At 35.7% G+C, this 27665-nt stretch overlaps 1 protein-coding gene across 5 annotated transcripts in view; it reads left to right on the top strand.

Moving 5' to 3' along the window:
- The window catches only part of STRN3 (striatin 3), a 61543-nt gene that overhangs the window by 10226 nt on the left and 23652 nt on the right, over positions 1–27665 (top strand). For 2 of the 5 annotated variants that reach the window (XM_042047046.1, XM_042047042.1), the window contains exons 2-8: positions 9478–9581; positions 15613–15686; positions 16326–16407; positions 16691–16870; positions 17336–17468; positions 19061–19202; positions 24470–24580. In XM_042047046.1, the coding sequence (XP_041902980.1) occupies positions 9478–9581; positions 15613–15686; positions 16326–16407; positions 16691–16870; positions 17336–17468; positions 19061–19202; positions 24470–24580 (826 nt within the window). The remainder of the gene's footprint in view (positions 1–9477; positions 9582–15612; positions 15687–16325; positions 16408–16690; positions 16871–17335; positions 17469–19060; positions 19203–24469; positions 24581–27665) is intronic. The other 3 variants (XM_042047047.1, XM_042047045.1, XM_042047043.1) reach the window with 2 other exon arrangements.

Here is a 27665-nt window from a genome sequence, read left to right as displayed (position 1 = left end):
CTTGAAAAATTAAAGTCAGAAGAAAATGTACAAGAACCCTTGCAGTGTAAATTATGAGACTCAACAGTTGCAAAGTAATCCTGACCTTTCTTGAAGAATTTCCCTTACAGTTGTTCTGGTTCCACTACACTTCAGTCTGTGTTTTGCAATCAGTCTGTGCTGTAAGTTGGGACCATTCCGTAGCATTACGTGAAAATTGCAGACCTGTCTTGAGTACCCTTATTATATGTATTTCAGTAATGTAGAGAGAAGATAAAAGCATATTCAATGGTTTCTTTTGAATCTCTGATTATTGTGGCATGATTAAATATGAGAGTTTGGATCTGGACAGACTTCGGAGACTTCAAAGTCAAGTGAAACTTCTTTAGGCATTATTTTAGCATTATTTTATGTAGAACATTTCATTATTAAATGACATCGGTGATGATACTAAGTGTTTTCACAATACATGCTGCCCTGTAGTGTCATAGCCTGTGATAGCCAAGAACATTTCTTAAGTGTTTGAAACACAATCTAATCTGTGGTTACAGGGTATTTTGCTGTTGGTTGTCACACCTGGTGGCTTGAGTCATACTTGTCCTCAAGCTTGTCTGTGTCTGTTTTCATTAGCTGTTCTGCAGAGAAGGTATTGCTCACAAGCTTTGAATCTCTCAAGCAGTTCTGGAATAATGTACAAAATGTTTCAAAATAGAAAATTTGTATAGGAAATGCTGTGTACAGTCTTGTTAATTGACGGAGGGAATACTTAGTGTTGATAGCTGATATTTTTGGCAAGAATCAGCTTTTGTCACTGGTGTTGAAGCTGTGTTGTGAGTTTTTTCCAGCAAAGACATTTGGAAAATACCATGACTTAACGGATTTTAGAAGTGCAAAACTGCAGTAATTTCTCACCGAATGATAGTCCAATAAAAAATTCTTTTCATATGTGAAAAAAATACTGATTTTTGGCTGACATTTGGAGAGATGCCAGTTGACTGGAAGCTGACTAACATCCCAGTTTTCAAGAAAGATGACCCTGGTCACAACAGGCCTGTCAATCTCTCATCAGTAACTGTAAAATCATGGAGAAGATTATCCTGGGAGCCATTGAAAAATAACTGAAAGACAACACAGTCACTGGTCACAGCCAGCACGGCTTCATGAGAGGAAAGTCCTGCTTGTCACGCCTGATTTCCTTTTATGACTAGGTAACCCACCTTGTTGATCAAGGGCAGCCAGTTGATGTAATCTTTTTGGATTTCAGTTAAGTTTTTGATACTGTCTCTCACAGGATCCTTCTGGACAAAATGTCCAGCACACAGCTGGATAAGCACATCATGGGATGGGTGGTCACCTAACATCTTGTATAAACTTTTTTCTGTAAAAGGCATATGAACACTTATATTGTTATTTTTTTTATTGGAAAAATTGATGTGAAACAAATAAAATTTCCATAGAAAGTCTGTTAAGAAAATAGATCTAGGATTATTAGTTTTACTTCGTAACTCGATCTTCAGAAAGTTCTTTGAGGAAAGATAATTACATTGTGAGTCTGAATTGTAAAGAGAATTAGTTTAATTTATGTTTGTTTGCATAGCTTTCTTAAATTATTGTTAAGAGCATGACTGCCTTAAAGTCTTTGGAGCTTGTTTGCAGACATGTTTCATGGATTATTCAACCTGCTTAAGAAAGGCAGTTGAAATACAGTGTTCAGACACTTCATAGAATAGTAAGTGTTTACAATTAGTAAGAATTACTTTTGCTGCTTATGTTTTACTTGTCTGATTATCTTGAGTGATGGCATTTGATATTTGAATGGAAAGATTGTAATTCCTCAGTAGAATTATATTGATACTGGTGAAGAAAATAACTTGGAGATAAAAACGAGTGAGCATTTTTTGAAGTCAAAATGAGCATTTGTGTCTAGTTAGGTAATGTAGTGGCTCCAAGCATTCCTGTTAACTGTCAGTTGAATAAAGAAATAATGCCTGTTCAATGGCCTTCAGATAAAATTTGCTGGATCTTGGGTCTGATGTCTGATTGTGGGGAGAAGGAGAGCTGGTATATAGAAACAGTGAATGATACTTTGACATTGTGGCATGGAGCATTTTGGTAGTTCTTTTACCATCTGTTGATGATAGTGATGTTTCCTGAAGTTAGTATTATATTTGAGTGTTACAGAATAGAATGCTCTTTCAGGAAAATGAAAGTTCTTTTACACATTCCTAGGCAGAAACCTACGTTTCTGAAGAAGTGTCTCTGGGACTGAAATTGAAAAGGAAAACTAATTTATAAATTGAACTGTGCTCAGTGTTTGGTAAGTTTTTAACTGAAATAAAATTTTAGAAGTCTGTTCGTGCATAAAGAGCACTTTGCTACAAGAGTGGTCAATGAATGTTAAACTCCTAAGGCACTTGCATTTATTATTAAAAAAAGAAGGTTTTATAGTTTCCAGTTTTTAGACTTGTACGTTTTAGTCCTTGAGGAGAATGCTACCAGAGTGTGAATCCATTGTTTTTAGTGCCTTCATCTGTGTCTGGACATGTAGTCTGTCTTCCCCCCGCTCCCCTCCCCCCCTTCCACTAGCTTCTCTGTACTGGATATCAAATTTATGGACAGACAGTTGGTTTACTTTGTTTACAATCCATGATGTTTAGAGGGTTGTTAGACTTTGAAAACACAATTATGAATTGTATGAGTTTTGTTACTGTACTGTTCTAAATACGTTGGCTAAGAGAGTGGCTACAAAAATCCTAGAAAAAAAATTATTCCACGAAAAAATTCTAAGGAGGAGTGACAGAATGAAGGCAGTTGTATGCTGGATTTAAGTTGTAACTTAGAAGTTTGACCCTGTAGCACAGAAGAGGATGGAATTGAAGGCTGGATTTTCTGTAAGTTGGTCAAAGAAGCTGATTAAACTTGACAGTACTTGGCCCTGTAGTGAAGAGGGAAACCTTTGAATGTGAATGATGTGGTGAGAGTTGGAAAGAGGAAGGACAGATTAAGGAAAGGAGAAAGTTTTACAAGCCTGGTCTTTCCCATACCCACTGCAGGACTGATGGGGACTTACGGATGAGTAAATCCTCTTATATGTCAGTTGTGTCATTAACCTCCTTAGGGCTAGCTGGGTTTCTTGTTTCTGCTACTCTTATCCAACAGTTGCTCAAGTATGTCACTTTTCTAGTGCTTAGGATTTGCTTTAACAAGCTATCAGAAGGCAATCGCTTGAGTCTTTGAAAAAAGTATAAATTGGGGACCAAGAAATGATCATCAGCGCAAATGAATATCTGTAAAAATGCAACCTTTGGGAAACATCAGAGTAGCTTTGCTACTCTCAGTGTTCTAGTTAACTATCCCCATAGTTAACTGCCTGTTCATAAGGTTGTGCAGAAAATTACCTTCTTTATTTGCAAATGTTGTTCAAATGTACACTGGTATTAACTAGTTGTTAAATTTTTTTTTTCCCCACATCTTTAACCTGCGCTTATTTTATGAAATAAAGATTTTCTGTTAATGTATGACATGCTGTTTCTATATTTTTTTTTGTCTTCCAATTACCTTCTGTTCTACAGGGTCTCTAATATATCTTTGAAACACGTATGATCCTGATGTTGCCAGTGACATCTATTGTACTGCACAACTTGCTAGAGAATCTCAAGACTTTAATTTACAAAATAAAGATTTATTTTTATTTACAGTAGTCAAAGCCTCTTCTTTTAGTCCTCAGTTGACAGTTTAGGGATTAATTCCAATCACAATAAATACATAAACATAATCAGGTCTATAAAAGTGCACTAAGTCAGCTTTTAGTTGTTCTGAAGGAGATGAGGTTTCAGACTGTATTTGTTGGAAACTGAAGGTGAAGGCTTCTCTTGAGTTTCCCTTTTGTGAATGGGAACCGGAACATTAATAGCTGCACAGGTGTGTTCACTCTTAAGTGATTGTTAGGAGTCAAATCTTCCACCTCCCAGTATTTTTTAGTTTTCCAAAACGGTTGTACTTCACCTTCAGCATAATAAACATCTAAAAGTCAAGATTAGATTAATATTATTGTGAGATAAAATGTTCCTGTTGTTTTGAGTTCTGTGACGTGTCCTACTAGGATAAGCGTATGCTTAATGTGTGCACTGAGTAGTTTCAGTGTATGGCACTTCTTTCAAAATTACTGGAGGCCTTTCTTGCCTTCCTTCTAGAAGTCTGAATAAACTTTAGGAAAACAAAATACAAGCAGTGCATAGCTGGCATTACTTTACATGTAGTAGAATTTTTTCAAAATAATCTTCTAGAGGCTAAGAGTTAACAATGTTTAGAACTGCAATGGAAAGAAGGTATTTTCTGAGTGTGGTCCTGTATTGGTAAACTCATTAGAATTTGATTGTTTGAATTGTACAAGAAAATGTTAGTGTTTCAACAGTGGAAGAGAAGGCTTTAAATCAGTCTTCTATGCTTTACCATCCAGGTTTCTTTCATGCCTCTTTTTACCTTTAATATGTTTCACTATGTTTGAGATGCCGAATGAGTATTTAAAATACTGCATTTCAGGAGTTATTAATAAGATAAGACTATCAAATCCTATATGGATAGCCTAATTATTATATAACCTTTAGTTTACACATGCAATTTTACCTGCCCAAAAAGCTGTAATGATTTCCCTTCTTTTTCCTCAATGGCTAAGAGAAATATGTTTGATTGGCGTGAAGATTGTCAGACTTTTCTGGGCACTTAAAGCAATACAGTGTAGTTTTAATGTGAATGCTGCTATGGGTGGTGCTGTATGAAATGTAGGTAATAATTCTGAAGTTTTAGGAGTTTCTTTCAAAATAAGGAGGGTGGAAAAAATCCTCATTTTCTTCCCAGGAAACTTTTTCTTTAAACTGGGATATATGAGTTTATATGTGAAATACAGTATTTTTAATAATTTAAAGTTATGTGCAAGTAATTTAGTAAACTAAGTCTTCTGTTACACTTTCATCGAACAGTATAATTGTATACTAGGGATGTGGAGTATCAGTGTAATAAGTGATTTTAATTATTTGTATAATTTAAGGGAAAGTTCAGTTTCTTGTTTGAGGTCTTAGCATTTCGATGAAAGACTGTTGACTGTTTTGAGTATGGTCAGACTTCCTATTTAAAAGATAAAACCCCTTTCAACTACAAAATGTATGTATGTCTGGAACGCAACGTGCTATTAAAACAACACTAAGTTTACAAAGTCTAGAATATTACATGTTAGAATTTTTATTTGTTCCTTTCTTTACATGCGTTCTGTAGTTTTTTAACCCCAGACCATTCTTTGTCCTGGGATCCATACTGTTCAAGTAGCTATTCAGTAATTCTTTTTATCCTTGAATTCCATCTTGCCTAGTTTCAGGCATTATTTAATGCATCCTTGCACAAATACAAAGTATCTGTCGCTCTAACTACTTCTCAAAGCTTCCTGAATTCACTTTCATAATAAAGCTGAGCAAGTTGGTGTGGTGGTACTCTTACTTGCAGCTGAGGGCCAAGGTGTAGAGAGACCCCAGAGTTATTTAAATGTCAGTTTTGTAGAAACACAGTGGATCTCAGGGATTTGTGAAAATACTGCAAATATGAAAATTTACAGGCTGGTAGAAGAGAAGGAACCTGCACTGAAAATGAAAGCCTTGTTTAGGCTTTGAATAATTTGAAATAATTCGTCCTTACCCGTTTTGAAAAATCTTCTAACAGAATCTGTGCACAGCTAAATTCAGCTGGATTTTTTAAGCCATGAGTGGCCATATTTTTACTTACAGAGCTGCTACATGTTTTGTAAAAGAATGTGTTTTTCTCCCCCTTAAGAAATGTTCTTGCTAATACATTTTTAAAAATGCATTTTGATTGAATTTTCAATTCAGGAGAGTTAGGACTTACAGTTTATTTGACTTTCTTAGTCTCTCTGCTCATGTTTCTGAAACTCTTGAGCTCTGGATGTGCAGGTTATGATATCATGGTCAGTTTAGGCTGATATAAGACCATGTTGTCATTGAAAGGGGCTGTTACTTCAGTATCCTGTTTACATCCCTTGTGCCAGCCTGAGTTACTCCCGTGGCTATACAGACAGAGCAGGATCAGGAAACTAATGTAATTCAGAACCGAGTAAAAAATAAATAGAATGGTTTCCTTGGTAGACTTGATGTGTGTCAACACAAGAAGCTAAGTCAGCACAGTAGAAGGAACAGAAATAGGAGGAGGAGGATTGGTCCTCTTAGTATCAGCCTGGGGACTTAGAAATTGGTTTAAGACAGTGGAAAGAATTCTGTTGTAACTGGGGAGGATTGGGTGTGGGGTTGAAAGGTAGAGTACGAAATTGTGTGCCATTTTGTTTCCCAGTTTTTGTGCTAGACAGTCTTAAATCATCAGTATATTTACAAATCGTATCAAATCTATCTCTCCTGAGATCAAAGGAAATGAATATGTAAGAATTGTGAAAGTTGTATTATGTAGAGCATATTTTTTGAGCATTTGTCTTTGTGTATGGAACCCAAGTTCAGCACCCCTGAGGGCGATCTGTTTACTTTGTTTTTATTGACCCTGAGATTTTCTGCTTTTCAAAAAAGGAGGTGTGTTAATTCATAGGGCTCATGGTCATGCAGTACATCAGAGGATATTTTTGACTGAAGGAAGCTCGGGATGTGCAGGTTATGAGATCATTTTGACTGAAGGAAGCAAGCTGATTAATATATAGAGCAGATTTTTGGTGATCTGATTCTTGGTTTTGTATTGAAAGTCTTGATGACTAAGTATTCCTCAAGTCTAAATTGATATTCTGTGTTTCTAAAGATTGAGCTCTTAACTTCTGCATAGCTAACTTCTGTTATGTTTTAGCCATATGATGGTTACAATGAGAAAAAAGTAATAAACATGTATAAAGCAATTACAGAAAGCAATTCTAAAAGAAGTCTGCTAATATTGACAAAAATGCCAGAGCCTCAACTACAAAGTGTGCTCTTGTGTGCTAACCCTTCTGTTCAACCTATTGGATCCTGTAAAGATTGTTATAAATACTATTGTATATAAAAGGGTTTTTTTAAGCTCTTTTTGTAAAGCAAATTCTTGGGGTTTTTTGTTTGTTTGTTTGTTTTTTTATACCATTATTTCTGTAGTATATTAATTCTCAAGATTACATAGCTCATTAAATTGTCTGGTTGAAAAGTATGAGAGCCAGGCAATACCTTTTAAGTATGGAGAGTTGATTTTGCTTGGCCAAGTACTCCAGAAGCATTTCCGTAAGTGAAAAGTTTGGCTGTGAGCATTTAGTAAGTGGATGCTTCGCTCTGTGTTGGTTACAATTACGTTGTTTTCCTCTCGTTGAAATAAAGCTCAACAGTTGCAGCTAAGATTTGTCAAATAGTTATAAAAGGTTGCTGGCCAGTGGAAGAAGAGTAAAGGGGAGACCATCACTTGCAGAAGACCTTGTTTTTGGTAAGAGTTGAGAACTGCCTTCAGTTCAAAGGGCATTGGAGCTTTCCTGACGTTCATTAGATAACTACCAAAGTAGTTCTGAGTTTTTTTTTGTAAATAGACTCTGTGGGCAGCTGGTAACTTCCAAATGTTTGTAGTATGCTGTTGTGCATATGTGCAGGTAATATATTTTTTAAAAACCTACATTTGTAACTCTTTCATGTGTACTGTGGTATTTATGTGTACTGTGGAAAGTTGGGATAGCGTGTTAGTCATGTGAAGTTGATCAGTTGCTGCCCTAGGTACCAGAGGAGTGGAAATTGCATGCAGTTGTAATTTTCTGCAGAAGGCTGTTAACTTTCTATTTGATTAGTCAGTTTTGGAGTGGTTTTTAGAATCTAGCGTAATTGCAGTTGAGTATGGTTGGTGTTGTTGGGTTTGCTGATTCTGGATCTTGTTCTCTACCTTTTATTTTGACATATCTGTGCAATCAGTACAGAGTCTGTTTGGGTATGTTTGGGTTTTTTTGGTGCCGAGTTGGTGGTGTTTCCTCCCCACCCCCCAGCCCCTCCTTTCTTACCATGCACTTTGGTTCCTTACTGTTTCTCACCAAGTGACAGTGGTTAGTTGACTGTGCTTTCATGACAGACTTTTAGCTGAAATACTCGTAACTGCCTTGTTCTCAGTAGGATTTTAATTGACTCAGTAGTTAGCTTATGCAAGGTAAAGGAACATAATTTAATTTGGTTCACCATTGAGCACAAGGCCAGAGTGGCTAAAATCAGGGCTGATGTGTGAAGTCTTTACACTGTGATACCACTTGGACTCAAGAAAGGACCGATGCAAGAATGTTACCACCCTGGTTAGACTGTTTCAGGCTGTAACCACTGAGCAATGAGAATGTGCGACCACACCCTTTACAAAAATCTTCTAGGATAGATTAGGTGCCGAGTATAGCACTTCCTCCCTCCCTCCCTCCCCCCCCCCCCCCATGCCTCCTTTAGTACTGAAATGGTGGTGTTGCTCTTGAGCTCAGTAGAGCAATGTGGTCTCTACATTACTTTCCTTATTCTATTTTTTTAAATTCCTCTTCCAAGAAATTTTATATTGAACCTAGTACTGCATTGGCTATTCAATTATTTCAGTCAATTTAAAGTCATAGAGAGGACAAATGAGTTTGTATACTGATGTTCCTGTAATGATGGCCAATCCACTAATGTCATTAATTGTTTAAATTTTCTATTCACATCTGCAAATTCCCTTGTCTTTCCTAGAATTTCAGCTTGCAAAAGTCAAAACACAAGTCCTTTCACTTTGTAGTGAAGAGACTACTTTTTTCCTCAACAAACTTACTACCTTTATTTTTCAACTATAAATTTTTTGTGCTAGTTGAGATGGCTTATATGTTCTGCTGAATTTATTATCATCTACTAGGTTAGCAGGCAATCTTCCTTGCTTCTTTCTAAATTAAGGTAGTATGACTGGTGCTTTAAAAAAATAGCATTATTTTTCTCCATATTGAACAGCATGCTAAACCCAATTGTCCCTTGATATTCTAACATTCAGCTGTTTTCAGTAGTAAGTAAAATGTGAAGCCATAAAATAGTTGCTTCCTGTATAATGGATTTGTGGATTCTGTGTCTGAATTTATGTAATCATTTCTGTTCAGTATGGTGGCATTAGACGCTGAATTGCTGATTGCAGTGTACCTAATTTAATATGGCTTTGGGTTTGGAAGAAATTGTATAATAGACCTTATGCTAACAACACTGTAAAGACAAAAATGTGTGCATATATGAAAATGTTTCATATGATTGCTGTTTGTGCCTTCTTGTAGAGTTACTATACAGACTTTAATACCTGTTCATCTTGAACAGAAAATAATACTCTGTCTAGGGCAGGAATACTTTTGTTGTTAATGACTCGCTGAAATAACTAATGCAAACCAGGTTTTTTTCGTTTTCTTTTTCTTTCTTCTTTTTTCTTTTTTTCCTTCTGAGACATACTTTGTTGCTTTGTTTTGGGTACAGAATGGAATAAAATATGTTTTTGCTTTTTTTGTGTGTGTGTTTTCAGGCTCGGATAGCGTTTTTACAAGGTGAAAGAAAGGGCCAAGAAAATTTGAAGAAAGATTTAGTGAGAAGAATAAAAATGTTAGAATATGCATTAAAACAAGAAAGGTGGGTATACAAATTGTTTCGTTTTTTTCTGACCTGGAAAACTTAACAGACTAAGATGAATTCACTCACATTAAGTGAACTGTCCTTATTAGATGATTGTGTTATTTTGTATAAAGTGTCATTAAGGTTGGTCCTCTTCACCTTGTGTTTTCTGACAAACCTTAGTGTTTTCTATAATAAAATGTTGCATAATTTTCAAAATGTTTGGATTTTTGTCTTAAATGGACAAATGGGACTGTTTACCTTTTCTGAGTTCGAGTTATGGTATACTGAGTAAGAATGAACATACCTAAAGGGTTCTTGCCTTATTGCTGTACCTTTATCTGTGCTTCAGCTGTATTAAACTTGAAAGGATGAAAAATACTGCTCTCTTGATCCCTTTCAACTATTTTGTATGTGTTGCATGATGAAAACTATGTTTTGTGACAGAACAAAATCCTTTAAGAATTGTTTTTGCATTTTGAAGTTGTTTGGGTTTTTTTTTTTTCATGTGGTAGATGCTTGCATGTTTAGCCTCACTAGGTACATTTTCTGTCGCATTAATTTACTGTATAAAAAAACTAAAATTCTATTCAGTCTGTACAGACTAATGCCCTTCAAACCTCCGTGTTCTTTTGTTGCCTGGTTATTCCATTTAACCAAAACTGGTAGTTAATTTTGTAAAATCACTTGGGAAATTACCTTGTCATGTCCCTATACTTTCAGTGCTCTCAGTTCTTATTTTTAATTTTATCTTGCTCTTAAAAGGTAGCTGAGTCCAATGGTGAAACATCTTGACAATCAGGCAACAAAATATGTAGTCTTTGTTTATTTTGATTTTGGGGGACCATTCCTGCCAGAGTAAACTTAAAATTTTGTAGCAAAATGTAATGAGGTTTCACGTGGATATTTTTAAGTTAGTTGTCCAGGTGTAAGTATGTCTAAATATATTTTACGCTATGAATCAGTCTTATGAGTAAGGGACTACAGAAATACGTTTCAGTTGTTTTCATATTAAAACCTAATGTTTTGGTAAGATGGCTTTGTTCTTCTGTGTGAAGTGTCCAGTACAGAGGTGCTTCAGAAAACAGTGTATATTCATACAGAAAACCGTATCAGTACATCATATGTTTTCTGGTGAAATAATAGGCAGAAAGGATCTATTGCTTCATTCAGCCCTGTCCTTTTAATGGAAAGTAACTCAAGTTTTCCAGCCTGTGTAAGACTAAGTTTCATTGTCATATCCTAGAGGTAATGTAGAAGTCACTGTGGGTTCAAGGCAGATGAAATGTATGCAGGGTCTTGGGGTGTAAAGAACATTGAGCATATCAAAGAAATAATATGCTATTATGGCAGATGCAGGTGTCTTGCATGTAAGTAACTTTCTGGAGGAAAAGATTTTGCTTATTGTGGCAGTAATGAACTGTGTGCTGCACAGGGACTTTTTGCAAATGTACACCATAAGGCAATGAGAATTCCCTGCTTATTGAGATAAATCAGAGGCACTTAATTTCAGCTGGAGTGTGAAGCCATCCTATAACAGGATGTTTGAAGTTGAATGGCTTTGGTGAAACCTCATTCCTTTCACAAAATGAAGCTGCCTTTATAGTCTCCCTATGAAATTCTAAAATTCATCTGATGGGCAAGAAACTTGTAGACACGTACACTAGAAGAATAACAGGAGGAACATACCATTTGCATTAGTTCTTATGGCTAGTGGGTACGATCCAACACTGCATAGTTTTCAAGACGAAGATCCTGGCTTAAGTTCCAGTCACAATTCTCATGAAGATTGCTAGAAGTGGGAACTGAAACTTGAGTTGACTGGTGAGTGTGTGGGAGGCAACAAGGAAGCTACGAATGCCCAGTAGTTTGAGGGGATCTAACTGTGAAAGTATGATGGATTGAGTAATTGAAAGCAAGCAGGTACTGACTTGCCAGTAAATCATCCAAGAATGATACTATGTTGGTTTCTTGCTTGTTGCACTCAGTGTTCAGGATAATGCGTGTTGTTATTTTTTTGTCATTGTTCCCCTGAGTGAAGAATCACAACTAAAGAAAATACACCAGCTCCAAAGCAAAATAAGTTCTGAGAATATCAGACCTGAAGATTGTTGACTGCAAATTTCAGTGCTGCATCTGATTTCCCCCACCCTCTTTCTCCTTTTCTTGTTGCTAACTCCCTTGTGCCATCAAAAAGTTTCATGCAGTGCAATACCAATTAGAAGGAGTCAGGAACAAACTCACTCAGACAACAACTGTTGTGATTTCTCAGAAAAAGGTTATGAAGCAGAACATCAGCATGTAAGATTAAATAAAATGCAGTAGTTGTTACAAAGTAGTTTAATATTTCTAGTATTTATCTGTAAGTATGTGTAATAACTTTTTAGACAAGTAAAATGTTATTATTTTAGTGTCCTTAAATGCTTTGATAGTTCTGGATACTTTTTTCAGTAATAAGATTAGGTCCTATGCAGTTATATGCACAGGCTTTCTTTGTATCTAGTGTGTATTGTTTTATGGTGCTTTGCAGACCCAGCCAGATGCTGTCGGTTGTGTACTCTGAGCCACTCTACTCTCCAAGCTTCATTACTATAGCGTTGGGCTTAAATTAATGAGACTTGCTGAAATCATGAAGCTGTGGCTATATTTTAGCTTCATGGGCTTTGGACTGGAGCTAACTTACACCGTTGCAACTGAGCGGTGGCATTCATTGGTTAAAAAGCAGGAAGACGCTAAATCAAGTTAGGGTGTTGTTGCTTCTACTCTTTTTCACTCTCAGAAACCTAGCCTTAGATAAGTCAATACTCCAACGATTGAAAAGTTGCCCCTTGTAGAATTCAGTTACTCTGAGATGTGGAGGAGTATTGTCACTGACTTGTCAGCAACACTGTAGCTTGTTAGTGTTTTTTAAGATATATAGTAATTACCCCAACAGGGAAAGAAATAGATGTGCGAATATTTAGTTGATTGGAATTTAGTAAGATTAATTTTTGCTGTGAAATTGAAGTTGTGATGTGAAAGACAACTGGTCTCATTGCATGCAGCAATATTTTGGCTTATTTGTAGTGGCTAGTCATTGGTATAATTCTAGATCAGATACATCATTATCTGCTCTAATGAACAATTAAAGCAGAATTTTAATTAAATGTTTTGAAATTGTAACTCCAAAATGAAACAACTGCTCCTAAATAGTATGTCACAGCTCTAAATTGAACAAATTTAGGTTGGCTTTTCAATTATAGTGCTCTATTGGCTTCACTTACGAATTGAGCAAAAAATATTTTGTCAACTTTGTTTAACTTGAATTATTTTCATTTTGGTTGTTTAGGTTTGGTTGGGGTTTTTTACCCCCCCAAATGGACAGTACTTTATAGGGCATATAAATTGTAGTATGTACTTCCAGCCCCACACTAGCTTGACAAGTTTCTTAAAGGGGTTTAGGTTTATTTATACCCTGAGGCCGGTCCATGGGAAAACGTGATGATGTTCTCAGGAGATTAAACAACAAACTTTTACTGGCAAAATTTAGAAAGTAAGGACAAATTTTAAACCAAACGTGCAATCAAAGCATTTCACAAGGCATTGACTTAGCAAACTCAAACACGTCCAACTTCAAGTTAACCAGACACACTTCAGTTGTCTTGAGCCAATAATAATTTTCTCCAGTCTCTCACTGTACTTTTCATATCTGGAAAGCTTGGTGGAGCATTGCCCTATTACAATGTGGCACGGAGCCTCGTCTCTCAGTTTAAAGAGAGCACCTGAGGTAGACAGTCTTACTAGTGCATGGATGAGCTATGAACATAATTCATAAATAGTTAAAAAATACGATTCTGTTTAGTTGGCAGTCAGATTCAGGTCACACAAAAGTCGACAGGAGCTTTATAATTTTTCAGTTGCAATGTGATTGCCATGAAATGAGGGATTTTATCTTACTAAAAAGGGTCAATAGTGCCATCTACTGACAGTTTGTTAATGAGACTTCCTAATTGCAATTTTAGCAGAAATGTGTGTAATCTAGAAGAAAATCCTTGCCATCAAATATATAAGGCACTATTTGAGATGTACCTGTACTTTCAATTTGAAAACACTTGCAATAGTGGCTCAGGCATTTGAGAAGGTTTTTTTTAAAATCCTTGATTTTGCCCAGCTCATGTTCCATTATGTGTCTTTACTTGAGAAGTTTCATATTCAGGAACAGTCTTTACCATTGATGGGAGCTAGGTGTTGTTCAGTTATTCTTAAGCCTTTGGTCAAATGTTTCATTTACAAAAATAGACAACTGTATTTCTTAGAGGCTTCTTTAAAATATGGCTGGTAATGTTTTTACAGATTTTTTCACCTTGGCTCTACTGCAGAACACCTAGAGTTCTTTACTTTGAGATCTCGAGTATTTTTTGCAAAGGATCTATGGGGCAAAAGTCAAACTCTGACAGATCAATGATAAAATTTTAGAACTTCAGGACCTAGTAATAGGTAGTTCAGATGAGGTTCCTGGGTGTAAAGGAAGCTGAAGGTATTTTGATAGCCAACTTGGATAAAGAATAAGATTCTGAGGGCTCATGCATACTTCCATGGAAATAGTAACAACAAGACAGATATTTTAGAAAGTGATGATGTTTTGACAATCAATGGGGATGATAGAATGGACACAGACACCAAAGGAAAGAATGATCTTGTTTTACTATTGATACTGAGGCAACACAGAAGGAAGAGCATACATTTGATATTATTACTCATTCGACTTTAGCAACAAACAAAAATAAGCAAGGTAATACATATAATCATTACTAAACGAGAGAAAGAATAGTGATTGAGAAAGATACATCACAAATTGCTTAAATACTTCACCATCATCCAGAGTCTGCAAGTGCTGGGGAGCTCTGTTTCACAGCGAGGACCTGGAGAACCCTTCCTGGTAACTGGGAAAATCCTACCCGGTGCATCCACTCGTAGGTGAGGTCTCAGCTTCACTCGGAAAGGGGTCCAGCTTTTAAAGGGCCAAATCAACAGGTCCAAATGACTTGTTAACCTTTTGTGCAGAAAACATCTGGTTCTCATGGCGCACTTCCTGTCTGGCCAGGGCCAGAGCCCAGGCCATGGCTGGGAGGGTTTTTGCCTAAAATATTCCACTAACAAGTCTCTAGAGATAAGGGTTGGGAGGATTTCTCTTACTAACAAGCCTTTAGGGATATTAGTTGGGAGAATCTCTTAATATACGTTACACAAGATTATACAAACATCTCTACAACAGCAAGTTTGGCATTAAGAACAACTGATATAAATATTTTGATCATCTATTTTTAAATAAAGAACCTTGATGGTATTAATTGCATCATGCTCAAGGTTCATCCTGTAAGTCAGCTCAGGCTTAGGCCTGCTGTTCAGGCCTTAGGATATCAGAGGGAGAAGGAGAGATTAGAGTTAGGGTATCAGAGGTCAAAAGATGGGAAGGACTGAGGCACATTTGCATAGGTGGACTAAGTAGAAATTGGAAGCTAAGCCTGCAGTCAATAGGAGGAGAAAATCTGTAAGAGAATACAGGTGATGAAAGAAACTACCACTCTCACGTGGTTCTTCAGAGGGATATGTGTCATAAGCAAAAACAGAGCAGGAGACAAATCAAAGTGGAAATCGAAAGTGGCAGATAGGCAGGAACCCCAAATAAGAGGTTCATTTGTTGTAGTGTGATTGGCTACCTATGGCAGTGGTACAACTGGAAAAATTATTTCTGCTAAATTCTTGAACCTGCTAGTTTTTGAAAGGTTCTCTTATTAGCTGATACACAGGAAAAAACGCACATTCTTGGAGAACATACTAAACTCTTGTCTGTAAGTTACTTGTTAATTGTGGATAATTGTCAAAATACTGTCTCAAAACTGTTCTTGAAAGACTAGAAATAATTGTTTGATGCAATAATTATCACAACAGTTTTTGATGGATTAATTGTACTACGTTGGCATGGTTGCTTTAAATGGGAATAGTGGACTATTTTGAGTTTATTGAAGTCTGGTATGCTAATTTGATAAATATCTGCATACTTTTTCAGGGCAAAATATCATAAATTAAAATATGGCACAGAACTGAACCAAGGTGACTTGAAAATGCCAACTTTTGAATCAGGTAACTTTTGCAATAGATTTTTGTCTGTTTAATTCATTGCAGCTTTCCATCTTCTCCCCACCCCTCTCTTAGGTGTGTTGTAGGGAATATATGTAGGAAAGTTTTGGCATGGGGTAAATATTTTTAAATCTGAAAATCAAAATTAATTGACTTGGTTTTTTTTTTTTGAAGGAGCTCTGAATGTTTTTGTCTTAAATCAAGGGAAAAACTCCAAGGAAGTAAAAAATAGGCTATCCTTACTGTTTTTCTGGAGTGCATCTGATTTTGCTGTCGTAAATATCAAGTTGATAATACCAGTTTTGCTCTTCAAAGTATTGCAGATAAAAGAAAGCATTTCTCCTAACAATGCTGTGCTCTTTAATAAGAAGAATTGCATTTGGCTTCTTCTGAAATGTTGGTATTTGGGAAGTCTTTGGGCCTGTATTTGTATGGTGTGCCTTAAAATTGTGGTCAACAGGTACATATGCCACCCCCTCCCTTTTTTCCCCCACCTTCTGTTTTACAAGTACCACATTTTGGGTACATTTATACCCGGTTGAAACTAGTGATCATGATGCATATTTCTGACTTGATGGGAGTTTCTGTTTGTGTCTAAAAGCAGTATAAGTTAGATGTTAACTATGACACCATGTCTTTCAGAAGATACCAAAGATACAGAGGTTCCTGCAGTACCTCAGAATAGCCAATTGACCTGGAAGCAAGGCAGACAGTTACTGCGACAGTAAGTGGCATTGTTGGATATTGGTGTATTCATACTTTTCCCTGCAGTTTGAGGAGCTCTATGAAACAGAGTCACTGAGGTGGGCAAATAGTGATTTGTTTTTCAGGACTGTGTAGTCCTGAGCTTTAAGCAGTGTAGAATAAGGTTTTCCATGTGAGATGGATAGCAAAGCTTATTTTTCCATAAGTGATACAACAATGGCATTAATTTTTAACAGTGAATACTAATTTTCCTTTTTCATCAAGTATCCTTTCCTCTTTCTTTCTTCTCTTAATACATCCAGGTATCTTCAGGAAGTAGGTTATACAGATACAATATTGGATGTACGCTCCCAGCGGGTAAGGTCTTTGCTTGGGCTCTCCAATTCAGAACCAAATGGTTCAGTAGAGACAAAGAACTTAGAACAGATCCTGAATGGGGGTGAATCTCCTTCATCAAAACAAAAGGGACAGGAAATCAAAAGGTAAGTGAAGAGATAAGAAATGCCTAAGGTTTCTTTTGCTTAGTCATTGATATGTACTGGTCAGTTCAAATTGAACTTCCAGCTGGAGAGTGTCTGAACACCTGTGAATGTAGCTGACATCAAATGATTATGAACTTAACAGAAATTGATTATGCATAAGAACATATGCACCTATTACATACATATATGTATGTTATACTAACATTATATACAGGAAAATGGTGTGTTGGTGTTGAATTATGTAATATAATCACTTTGGAGTTGTTATTTTTAGGAAAGAGTCTGTTGGGTGGTGCTTTTCTAATAAGGACTTACATGTAGAAACTTCTTCATTCAGTGTTTTCTTGTTTTGCTAGTTTTAAAGCTCTTAAGCTGTCAGCTAGCAATTTTTGTTTAATCTGGTTAATCTTCTAAATCTCTTCAGCAAGTAAAATGGATTCTCTCTTAATGTTTTTATCTATGTAGGAATTCTGGTGATGTTCTTGAAACATTCAATTTCTTAGAAAATGCAGATGATAGTGATGAAGAAGAGGAGAATGACATGATAGAAGATATTGCAGAAGGAAAAGAAAAGCATCGGATAAATAAGAAACACAAGGTAGAGGATCTTTAAAATTTTTTTTTTTAATAGATCTGAAATTCCCTTTAAAAAGGGAATTTTTCTCTGGAGATGATATAAATTTGTAATGTTAAAGTGTTTGTTGCACTTTTGTTATCTGAATGGATAATAAGCAGATGCATTACTCATAAATTTGGTGGTATACTTAATACATTACATTGCAAACTTCAAAACAACCAACCAAGCTGTTTACAAATATGAATTTATTGATAAATTGGCCATCTCATCTTCTCTGCATAATTTGAGTCCTAGGCAAATTTAGCACAGTACAACGTGCATCCTTCCTGAATTTTGAACAATGTAGGAGCAATTCCTTAGGGGAAATGAAGTTATGTAATGTGAAAAAAAAATTGCTTCCGTATCAAATACATGTTCAATTCTTCCTTTTGGGCAGTTTATTACTAAATATATAAAGAACGTAGCAGAGACTTGTCTCAAATAACCTTTTGTTTAAGGTTCTATTAAGTTGTGTTCTGTTTGTGTCTTTTAGTTTTCCATTCTGTGGGCAGCTTTCTAGGTAGGATAGACAGTGTTTACCTGTCCCATTTTAGTTCTTTCTCCTGTACTGAATCCTCATATTTGGGGTTTCTTTATTTAGAGATACTGATTTATGAATATTGTACTAACAGTTTTGTTACTTTTTGCTCAGAACAATATTCTGTTGCATGATGACCCTCTGGTTGCATTGGATTTTCTTGACTAGCTGACGGCATTAGCTTGGCTTGATGCAAGTGTTAAATCTCCCAAACTAATTTGTCAGGAAGGGGTTTCCACCATACCTTGGACTTCTGGTAAACAGATTAGTCAAGCATTGAGTTGAATCCCTTTTTTTCTAAGGCATCAGGTAGTCTGATAAAACGATTATCAAATAAATCTGTAAGCATACATGAAGATCTTACACTCATTTTTTGTCTTTTGACAAAGCTTGGGGGTTTTTTTATAGGAAGCAAAAGCATCATTTATACTTATCTTTATAAAAATTGTCTCTTTCTGCAAAAGTAAGAACATTGTGCAAATAACCTCATGTGGAAATTTTCTTCACCTGAAGAATGAAATAAAACTTTTCACTGATGCCTTGCTAGTGGGTTTTTTTGTTTTGTTTAAAGTGAAGGTGTGGTTAGAAATAGTAAAAAGACAGTTTTCCTAAAATGCTCTATATTCCAAATTTATGCTTCACACTGAAGTAGAACTGGAAAGCAAAAAGAAAGAAAGGCTTCTGGACCAGTAGAAAGCATAATTTGTAAGCCTTCTCTCCAGAGCTGTTGATAGTGCAAGCAAATCAACAAAGTTTTCTAATTGTTATATGTTAAAATAGTGAAGACTAGAGTGTATGGGATTTTTGTTGCTAAAGCTAGTGTCAATGTTCTTCTTATTTCCTAGTGTTCACTAGCCTGCACTGCTCTCTTTTTTGTTTTGAAAAGCTCTGAGTTTCTTTTTCTGCATTTTAAATTGAAAAATGTTTTTCCCTTGCAACAAATTACTCAGTGAGAATAGCATATATATTTTCTAACCTGAATAACTATAAAATCTGTTTATGATTCAAATGCAGGAAAATATTTATCTTCTTGCAGATTGGTAATGAAGGTTTAGCTGCTGACCTTACAGATGACCCTGATACTGAAGAAGCTTTGAAAGAATTTGACTTTTTAGTAACAGCTGAAGATGGTGAGGGAGCTGGAGAAGCTCGAAGTTCAGGAGATGGAACAGAGTGGGGTAAGACTCTAAAAAAAGCATTTAGAAATAAGGGAATACTTGCTCATGATAGTACCTAAGGGTTTTGTAATTGCCTACTAATATGGTGTGGATGTGTGGATGAATGTGATGATCAAACATTGATGCTTAGAAAATGATCTATTGTATGGTGAAGCTTTCAAGTACAATTGTAGTTATATTTGTTTCAGGTTTTGTTTTTGATTTCAAAACTAAGAGGAGAATATTTTCTTTCTTAGATAAGAAAGGCTAGGATTCTGAATGTTTCTATACCTGGATTAAATTTGCTTTCAAATACAGATTCTTTTTTCCTATTTGTTTCTTATTAAGACCTTCAAACTTTTTGTACCTAAGTTAAATTAATTTCTTCAGTGTACTTGAAAAATGGACAATTAGTACTTTTATTTTTCTGACTGAGATTTTTAGATGTTGTTGCTAATATGGTTTGCATTAGTAAAATAAAAAAAACCCCTGAGATATTTTCTAATAGCCCAACTTCTTATTAGTAATTTGATGTGAAACAGAATATGTTAAGTCAGAAACTTCTGCAACCTGCATGTTTCGAAAGAGGAGATTGAAAGAAGGAGAAAATTTTTAGAGGAAAAAGAATAGTGACTCAAGTAATCAATATCTGCCTTAGAATGGGAAATTGACTGTCTTAATTTCTGAACTGTGATAAGGGCAATTTTGTAGTTACATACTGTAAGTCTTAAATTGTAAGCCCCAAACTGCCATTAGATCATGTTTTTTGAGCATTTTATGTCATTGTGACAATGAAGTCATACATCTTAGTGAGCAAAGAGCATATAAAGATTTACAGAAATTAAAGTAATGGTACATCTTCCAGGAAAATAATCCAGTCTTGATTTTGAAGGTACCAAGGATTAGAAAGCATTATTTCCTAGAAACTAATATCAAAGGATTAGTCACCTTTATTTTTAAAACTCAGTCTTATTTCTTGTTGGAAGTTGAAGCCGAACAAGCTGTTACTTTTATTTTTTGTAACAACTGTCTATTTTTAGTACCATTTTAGTTGCTTGGTGTTGTTCCCCTTTGAAGTTGTTGTTATTTGATCAGTTTCTTGATCATCTTTTCATTTAGGCACACAGGCAGATCTCTTGGTGTAAGATGTCTCATAGAACCTGAAGCGGAGTTTTTGACTTCATTTGCAACATCCCTTCAAATACATAGTGATGTAGAAAGTTCTGGTTCTAGTATCAGTCTTACTATTGTATATAAAAGGCAAGATAGTTTGATACTGTAATTCATGCAGTCAAAGATTTACCCATGGCGGACTACTGAAACCTACTGCGTTGAACTGGCTCTTCCACTGAAATTCCAAGTCATTGTTTCCAAAGATTACTTTCCCGGGTGTTCTATCTCTGGCACTTTCTCAAGTAGTTACCCAGTTTTAAGGTCTATTTTAAAAATCAAATTGACCCACCACACTTTTCATAGAGCAGTTTGAATGTTTTTTATTACAGTTTAAATGAACCCATAGCAAAGTGAGGCAGAGCATTTTAGGAGTTTGTACGCACTTGTGACAGCTGGTTTAACTGCAGCAATCCCATTGCTACCAGAAACTCATGTCTCAGATGAGGAAGTGGGAAGGACGAAATAAAACATAATCCTAGTTTCATCTTTCAAAGTATGTTCTGAGTTTTGCCATATGAAGACAACTTTCATAAGTTTTTTGTATATTTTGTATGTTTTGTAACTTAAATCAGTCAAAGATGCTCACAACTGTAGTAGCAGTATTTTTTTCCACAGTATGTCACTGATTTTAGTACAGATGTTCTTTCCTTAAATGGGCATTTAAGGATACAGTCCATCAGATCTTGGGGTTGTGTTACTTTTTTAAAGATCAGTGTAAATATGACAAGGTTTCTTTGTTAACTATCACAAGTAACATTTTAAATACTGTCCCACTTAAATGCTTTCTAAAATAAAATAATACACTACCTCAACCAATTTATTTCAGCCTGTCATGTTATTTTGAACTCCATCAAACTGTTGTTTCTTCAAATATCCAGGTCCATCCACTTAGTTATTTATTTTAAGGAGAAACTTAAATTAATACATACCATTACTTCCTAAACAATGGCATCACCATGAACTTAAATATTTCAGTTAAAATTCAAATTTTTCTTCATAATGTGGTAGTTGCTCTGTTCTGTTTTCATAGTTTTTTCTTTCTTCCTGTTTTAGTTTTCCTGTCATTAGCCTGCTTCTATCACTTCTTACTCTTGCAAACATTTAAGCATTCTGAAAAATATGTAAATATTTACATCTCTAATTAGTTATAATGCTTTTATTTAGTATCTGGAAAACAAACATCTGATGTTTAGGCTCTAAACATATTGCCTAGTCTTGCTTTATTAATATTTACAATATTTAACTGCGAAGTATTATCTGTAGGTCCAGCTTCCAATATCCTAAAATATTTCAGCACCAAATTTGATAGTTACATTTTTGCTGTTGGAGACTCCTTCAAACCAGCCACTGAGTGTTGTGAAGTTCGGATTGCTTTTCTTCTATATTATGGCTTTGTATGAACACATTCTTTTTTTATAAGTGCCTCAGTTAACATTGAATGTTAAATTAATTCCAAACATTGTGATTTAAAGTGTCCTGTCATGCAACATTTTTTACTTAGGAACAGCTTATCTTCAAAATAGTGAAAGATGAGGAAGTTCAAGCAGCATTAAATGAAGAGTTGAAGTATGTGACATGCTAAAAAAAGAATATACAGGTTTAAATTAAAAAAATAATAAATTTCTTGTGGTCATTTAGTATCAAGAAAAAATGCATATGTAACTTCAGTTTGTTTAAGCAAACAGGAATATATACATATTGTTATATATTGTGCTACATATCACAGATTTAACGTATTACATAGTCTCTTTTTCTGCTTATGGTTTCAGTGACTAACTGTGTGTTCATCATTGGGTTTCTCTTTTCCATGAAACACAAAAGTTCTGTTTACAGATGGACCATGATTTAGAGAATGACTGACTGTGCCCAGAATTCTGGGTGGCAGAGTATGACGGAAATTCAGTCTCTATGTCATCTTCAAAATGCTTTTAAAAAATAGAAAAATTTAAAGCCAGCCTTTCTCCACCCAGTTATACTGGTCAGTGGACTTCCTGGGTCCTCTGTGCTGTCCTGGTGTAGTTTAGTGCAGGGAAGACCACTGTTGGGGGGAATTGCAGAGATCTTGTAGTTACATGGCTCTGTTCTGAAACAGCCTAATTTATTTAGGCATGCTGGAGAGAAACACTATTGGGTTTTCCTAAAAATCTTATTTGAAATTCATTTCACAGCCTACCCAGATAATGCAAGTTAGTCTTTTATCTAGTTTTCTATTTCTAACCTACATTTCTGCAGCCAACAGTATTGGTTTTGAATATTTATGTTTGCAGGCTTGCACTTTTCCTGTTTTCTGTTGACTGAATGAGCCCGGTTCCTTCAAATTCTTTGTCTTGATATTTAATGCCCTATTTGTTTTGCACTCTACAGACATTTTCTAAACTTCCAATGTAGAACACAGACTGAACATGTTACTTAAATTTTGTCGTCACCTGCGCTGTCCTGGTTTAATGCACTGCACCTTCTAAAATGTACCAAAATGACTTTTCTTAGAACAGCATTACATTGATGTTACATGTGGTCATTTTCTGGTTCAGTTTAATTCCTTAATCCTTCTTTGTAATACTGCAACCTAGCTAATTATTTTCATTTTATTAATGGTGCTTTGGAATTTTTTTTTATTAGTTTTAATTAGTTTTTAACTGAATTTTCTTTTAATTGAGTTTTAGGGGGTTTTATTTATATTTCTTTTGATTGGGCATATCCTCTGACTTCTCTTTCTGTGCCTCTTATGTTTCCTGGGTAATCACTATTACTCTCTGTCAGTTTAGGCCCAGTGCTCATGAAGATTGAGGTCTTTGTGTTTGCAGTTTGGTAGATGTAGCTGTAGTTTGGTGTAGGATGTCATTGTTCCCTTCTTGTCGCCAGAGTTCTTTGTGCACAGCTCAGGGTACTCTGCCATTGTGCTGCCTGTTTTGTGTTTCACTGCTCTTGCCATTTCTGTATTCTACCTCTTAGATGAAGATTGTTTGTCATTGAATGATGGTAGATGCATCAGTATCCTAGGATATCTGTCTGCTCATTCGTTGTCATGTTTCGTCATGAAACATGTACTTGGAGTAACTCCTATTGTTTTTATCCTAAATGCATGTTGCTTTGTTTCTGCTGTGTTTGACTCCTCTTATGCACTTCTATGGTTATAATATATATTATAAGTTCAAAAATGGGTACAATCATATTGTAAGTATGATTGGAAGTTGGGAACTGGGGAACTAAGTCTTGTGATTTCTGTGCCTAAAGAATTTGTGAGCATAAAGCTGAACTGGCACACAAACCAAGTTTGGTTGCTGCCTGGTTGTCTACTAGCAAAAGTGCTTCTGCAAATGTTGTTTGCCTTGTCTTAGAAACAGGTTTCTCTTTTTACTAATCTAAGTTTCCAGAAATGATTGAGATGGATAGTTTAGAGAAGTGGAGACTTAACTTTTCATAAAGAATAATTAACTCTGCAATATTTGTCAAACAGAAAAAGATAGGTCTTCTGAAACTACTGTGGAATGTTGTATTTCTGCTAGTTATGATTTAATTTCTGGAATGCAGTGGGATGTTCACCCGTGCAAATTACTTTTCTTCATCTCTATGTGAAACACTGTATTTTTAGACTTGTTTCTGATTATATGTAGGACCAAGGTTTCTTTCTTGTGCATGTAGAATGAATGCGAAAGGATGCATGGTGGTCTTCATGAATAAACTGGCACTGACTTAGCTTGCATTTTCATGAGAGATATAGCATGAATTCTTTTATTTGCTTATTCAACACTGGCTGAATAATTTCTTAATGCTGTCTTTCTAAAGATGCAATAATTGTTTCTGAACACCAATGATCTTTTGTGTATTTTGAAGTATCTAACATAAACAGTTACTTATGAAGCTTAATTTGTTTGCTCCTTAGTAACAAATTAACGTACAATTTTCAAATATGTAACTGATAATATACAGTGCCTTGGAAAACTGTATGAAATGAGACTTTGTCTTTTATAAACTTAAAACTGAGACTGCACCTTTAAAATAAAGATTTATTAATAACTTTTATTAATACTCTTATACAGCTGTGATAGTGAATCACCAACAGCTTGCATTGCCAATTGCTGATTTTTTTTCTTTTAATAATATGCTGCATGTAGACAAAGATGACCTGTCCCCAACTGCTGAGGTTTGGGATGTAGACCAGGGACTAATAAGTAAACTGAAGGAACAGTACAAGAAGGAACGAAAGGGGAAGAAAGGGGTAAAGAGTAAGTGCAGATTCTGAATCTTGTAATGCAACACTTTTTTGCCTATCTATATAGACGACTTTTTTTTTCACAAGTTCTGTTTGTTGGTTTGTTTTTTTTTCATTAAACATCATTTTCTGTAATGGGGGCAACCAACTTTAACTTTCTACCTGTTGAATGTGAATATGTCAAAACCTTTGACAGCCATTTCATAAATGAGAAATGTTGAAAAGACTAAAATTCAAGATTAAAGAGGTTAAGCAAACTAAATGCTTAGGAATGTTAGTGTAAAAATAATGAACAACTTGCATTTTGGGGATATTCCTACTCTGAGAAGTTTTCTGAAAGGTTTAAACTTTATCTGCTTTCTTAAGTATAATATTGTGATACTGTTCTGGGAGTGGTGGTTGTTGCAGCTTTTTTCAGGGGTGGTGAGGTTTTTTTTGTGGTTTTTGGAGGTTTTTTTTTAATGTGAGTTTGAATCAATCTGTAATTGCTATTTATGGGCTTGTAATTATTTTTACAGGCCCAGGCATAGAGAATTAGAAAATGCCTGTAATGTAAATATTAACTTTTTGGTAGCTTTGTTTAGGAGATAATCCTTATCTCATGGTGCCCTTCGCTTTTCTGTGCATTTACCAACATTTTATTTGATATTCCTTTACTCTCTGAGTTTTCTGACCAGTTGACCTATTTTAACTGTGTAATTTAAACCAAACTTCAGTGTTGAACTACCTGGTAAGAATGCTTTTGGAAATTATGTTATCAACTGCACAAAGTTCTTAGTGCATAAAGTGGTATTAAATCTATGTCACCATAGAATGGTTTGGGTTGGAAGGGACATTAAAGACCATCTAGTTCCAACCCCCCTGCCAGGGGTGGGGACACCTTCCACCAGACCAGGTTGCTCAGAGCCCCATCCAACCTGTCCTTGAACACTTCCAGAGATGGAGCACCCACAGCTTCTCTGGACTCCTGTTCCAGTGCCTCACTACTATTACAGTAAAGAATTTCTTCCTAATAGCCAGCCTAAACCTACTCTCTTTTAGTTTAAATCTTATCCATACTTCTGGACTCACTGCAACAGTTCCATATCCTTCCTGTGCTGGGACCCCAGAGCTGGATGCAGCACTGCAGGTGGGGTCTCACCAGAGCAGAGCAGAGGGGCAGAATCCCCTCCCTCTCCCTGCTGCCCACGCTGCTCTGGGTGCAGCCCAGGACACACTTGGCTCTCTGGGCTGCCAGTGCCCATGGCTGGGTCATGTCCAGCCTCTCACCCAGCAGCACCCCCAAGTCCTTCTGGGCAGGGCTGCTCTCCATCTGTTCATCCCCAGCCTGTGCTGATACCTGGGGTTGTCCTGACCCAGCTGCAGCACCAGCACTTGGTTGTGTTACAACTCATGAGATTGCTATGGACACACTCCTTGTCCAGGTCCCTCTGGATGGTATCCCATGTCACTTTAGAGCAGCTCCCATGATTGCCGTGCTTTTATTTTAAATATTTTATAATAGTTTCCTGGAGATGCCTAGTAAAAAAATATTTTCCTCAATTTGAAAAATTTGGTATACACTAAATTACATGATATTTAAAATATAACACTTCATGAAGAATTCTGTAATTATTAAGATTTGAATTTAATTTGTAACACCTAACAATTACAGGTCAGTTAGTGCATGTTGGTTGTTTTTTCAGCATTTTTGCATGACATGTACACACATGTAAAAGCTTTGACAAAGCAAAGATTTTCACCTAGTTTTTGCTTTAGTGAGAGCCTACAGTGTAGTCATCTGCATGCTAATGCATATCAGCATTTAACATGTAAATCAGCAGTTGACACCAAATTTGCATGAAGTATTTGGTAGGATTAGAAATTGATTTTTAGTACCGAAATGGACTTCTTTTATTTGAAATTTTCTTACTAAATTCTTCACATTTTAGATATTTTGGACCATAGTGGCTGCAAAATAACAGGAAGTTTTCTTAATCTAAAGTAATTTTGAAATATTTTGTTCACAGAAGACAGTATTTAGGATTCAACTGTATGTCATGGTGCTGAGAAGTGACATAAGTCATTGTTTAGCATTTTGAGTTTTAAGTTTAAATTCTCCTTTGGGAAACCCTGAAAACATATAGTGTCACAAGGTGGTTTGCTGGTCATAATCATGATGGTTTTTGATTAAAAATTGGCCTCTAAATTACTGAGCTAATTGAATGAGAGAACTCCACACACAGAGTAAAAGTATGTGTTCGAGGTTGGGCAGATTTACTTAAATTTGATTTTGTAGACTTTTTTTTCCTCAGCTTTTTAACATTCTGAGACTGAAAATAATGTTGAAGATCTTTATTCCTGCTGCTCATGTCTGATCATTTGGGAGCTTCATTCTGAATACATATCTCTTCTTTTGCTCTTCAGTGTTTTGACTTCTACCAAATTTGTTTTGAGCACTATCAGAACTTATCTGCATGGTAGTATATATCATCGTAAAAATCAAACAAATGTGCATTAACTGTCATCTCTTGCAATACTTTGAAGACAGCATAATAGGACAGACATTCTGATGGGTTCTTTTGTTGGATATGCATCTGGTAGCTGCCACAATCTGTATTTACACTGTGACATAATCAGTCAGTCACAGCCCTGGCCCCAGGTATGGAAACTTTCTTTCCACATGTAGACATAAATGAGTGAACAGAAGTAGATCTGATTCTGTGTTGATACTTCTCTAGTCTGTATCCCTGTTTTCTTTTGGATAGAACACTTTAATTAAAGTCATCTTCTGTCAGCACATATGTTTTCATTAAGTAATACTCTTGTTTGCTAGGGAGAAAGAGGGTGTCTGTCCAGGTAGTCACCATGTTACGTGAAAATACTACCTCTTTATGAAAGGATCTTTAAAAATACCCCACCAAAACAACAATAAAAATCCACCACCCATGCTTTCATTTTCTTTACAATGTTAGCTGTCAAATAATGCAAAATCTGTTTATTGAAGAGTTTTTGTGTTAAAAAACCCCAGAAGCAGAGAAACAAACCACACCTATACTGGACTTACTGTGATACATAGATAAAGAATTAGGTTTGATTTCTCCAAAAACAGGCTTCCT

The sequence above is a fragment of the Corvus kubaryi genome, unplaced genomic scaffold (genome assembly GCF_017639235.1).
Source record: "Corvus kubaryi isolate FWS band 111438036 unplaced genomic scaffold, C.kubaryi_AGA036_p1.0 66, whole genome shotgun sequence".
NCBI lineage: Eukaryota > Metazoa > Chordata > Aves > Passeriformes > Corvidae > Corvus > Corvus kubaryi.
This window is presented reverse-complemented; position numbering and strand designations above follow the sequence as displayed.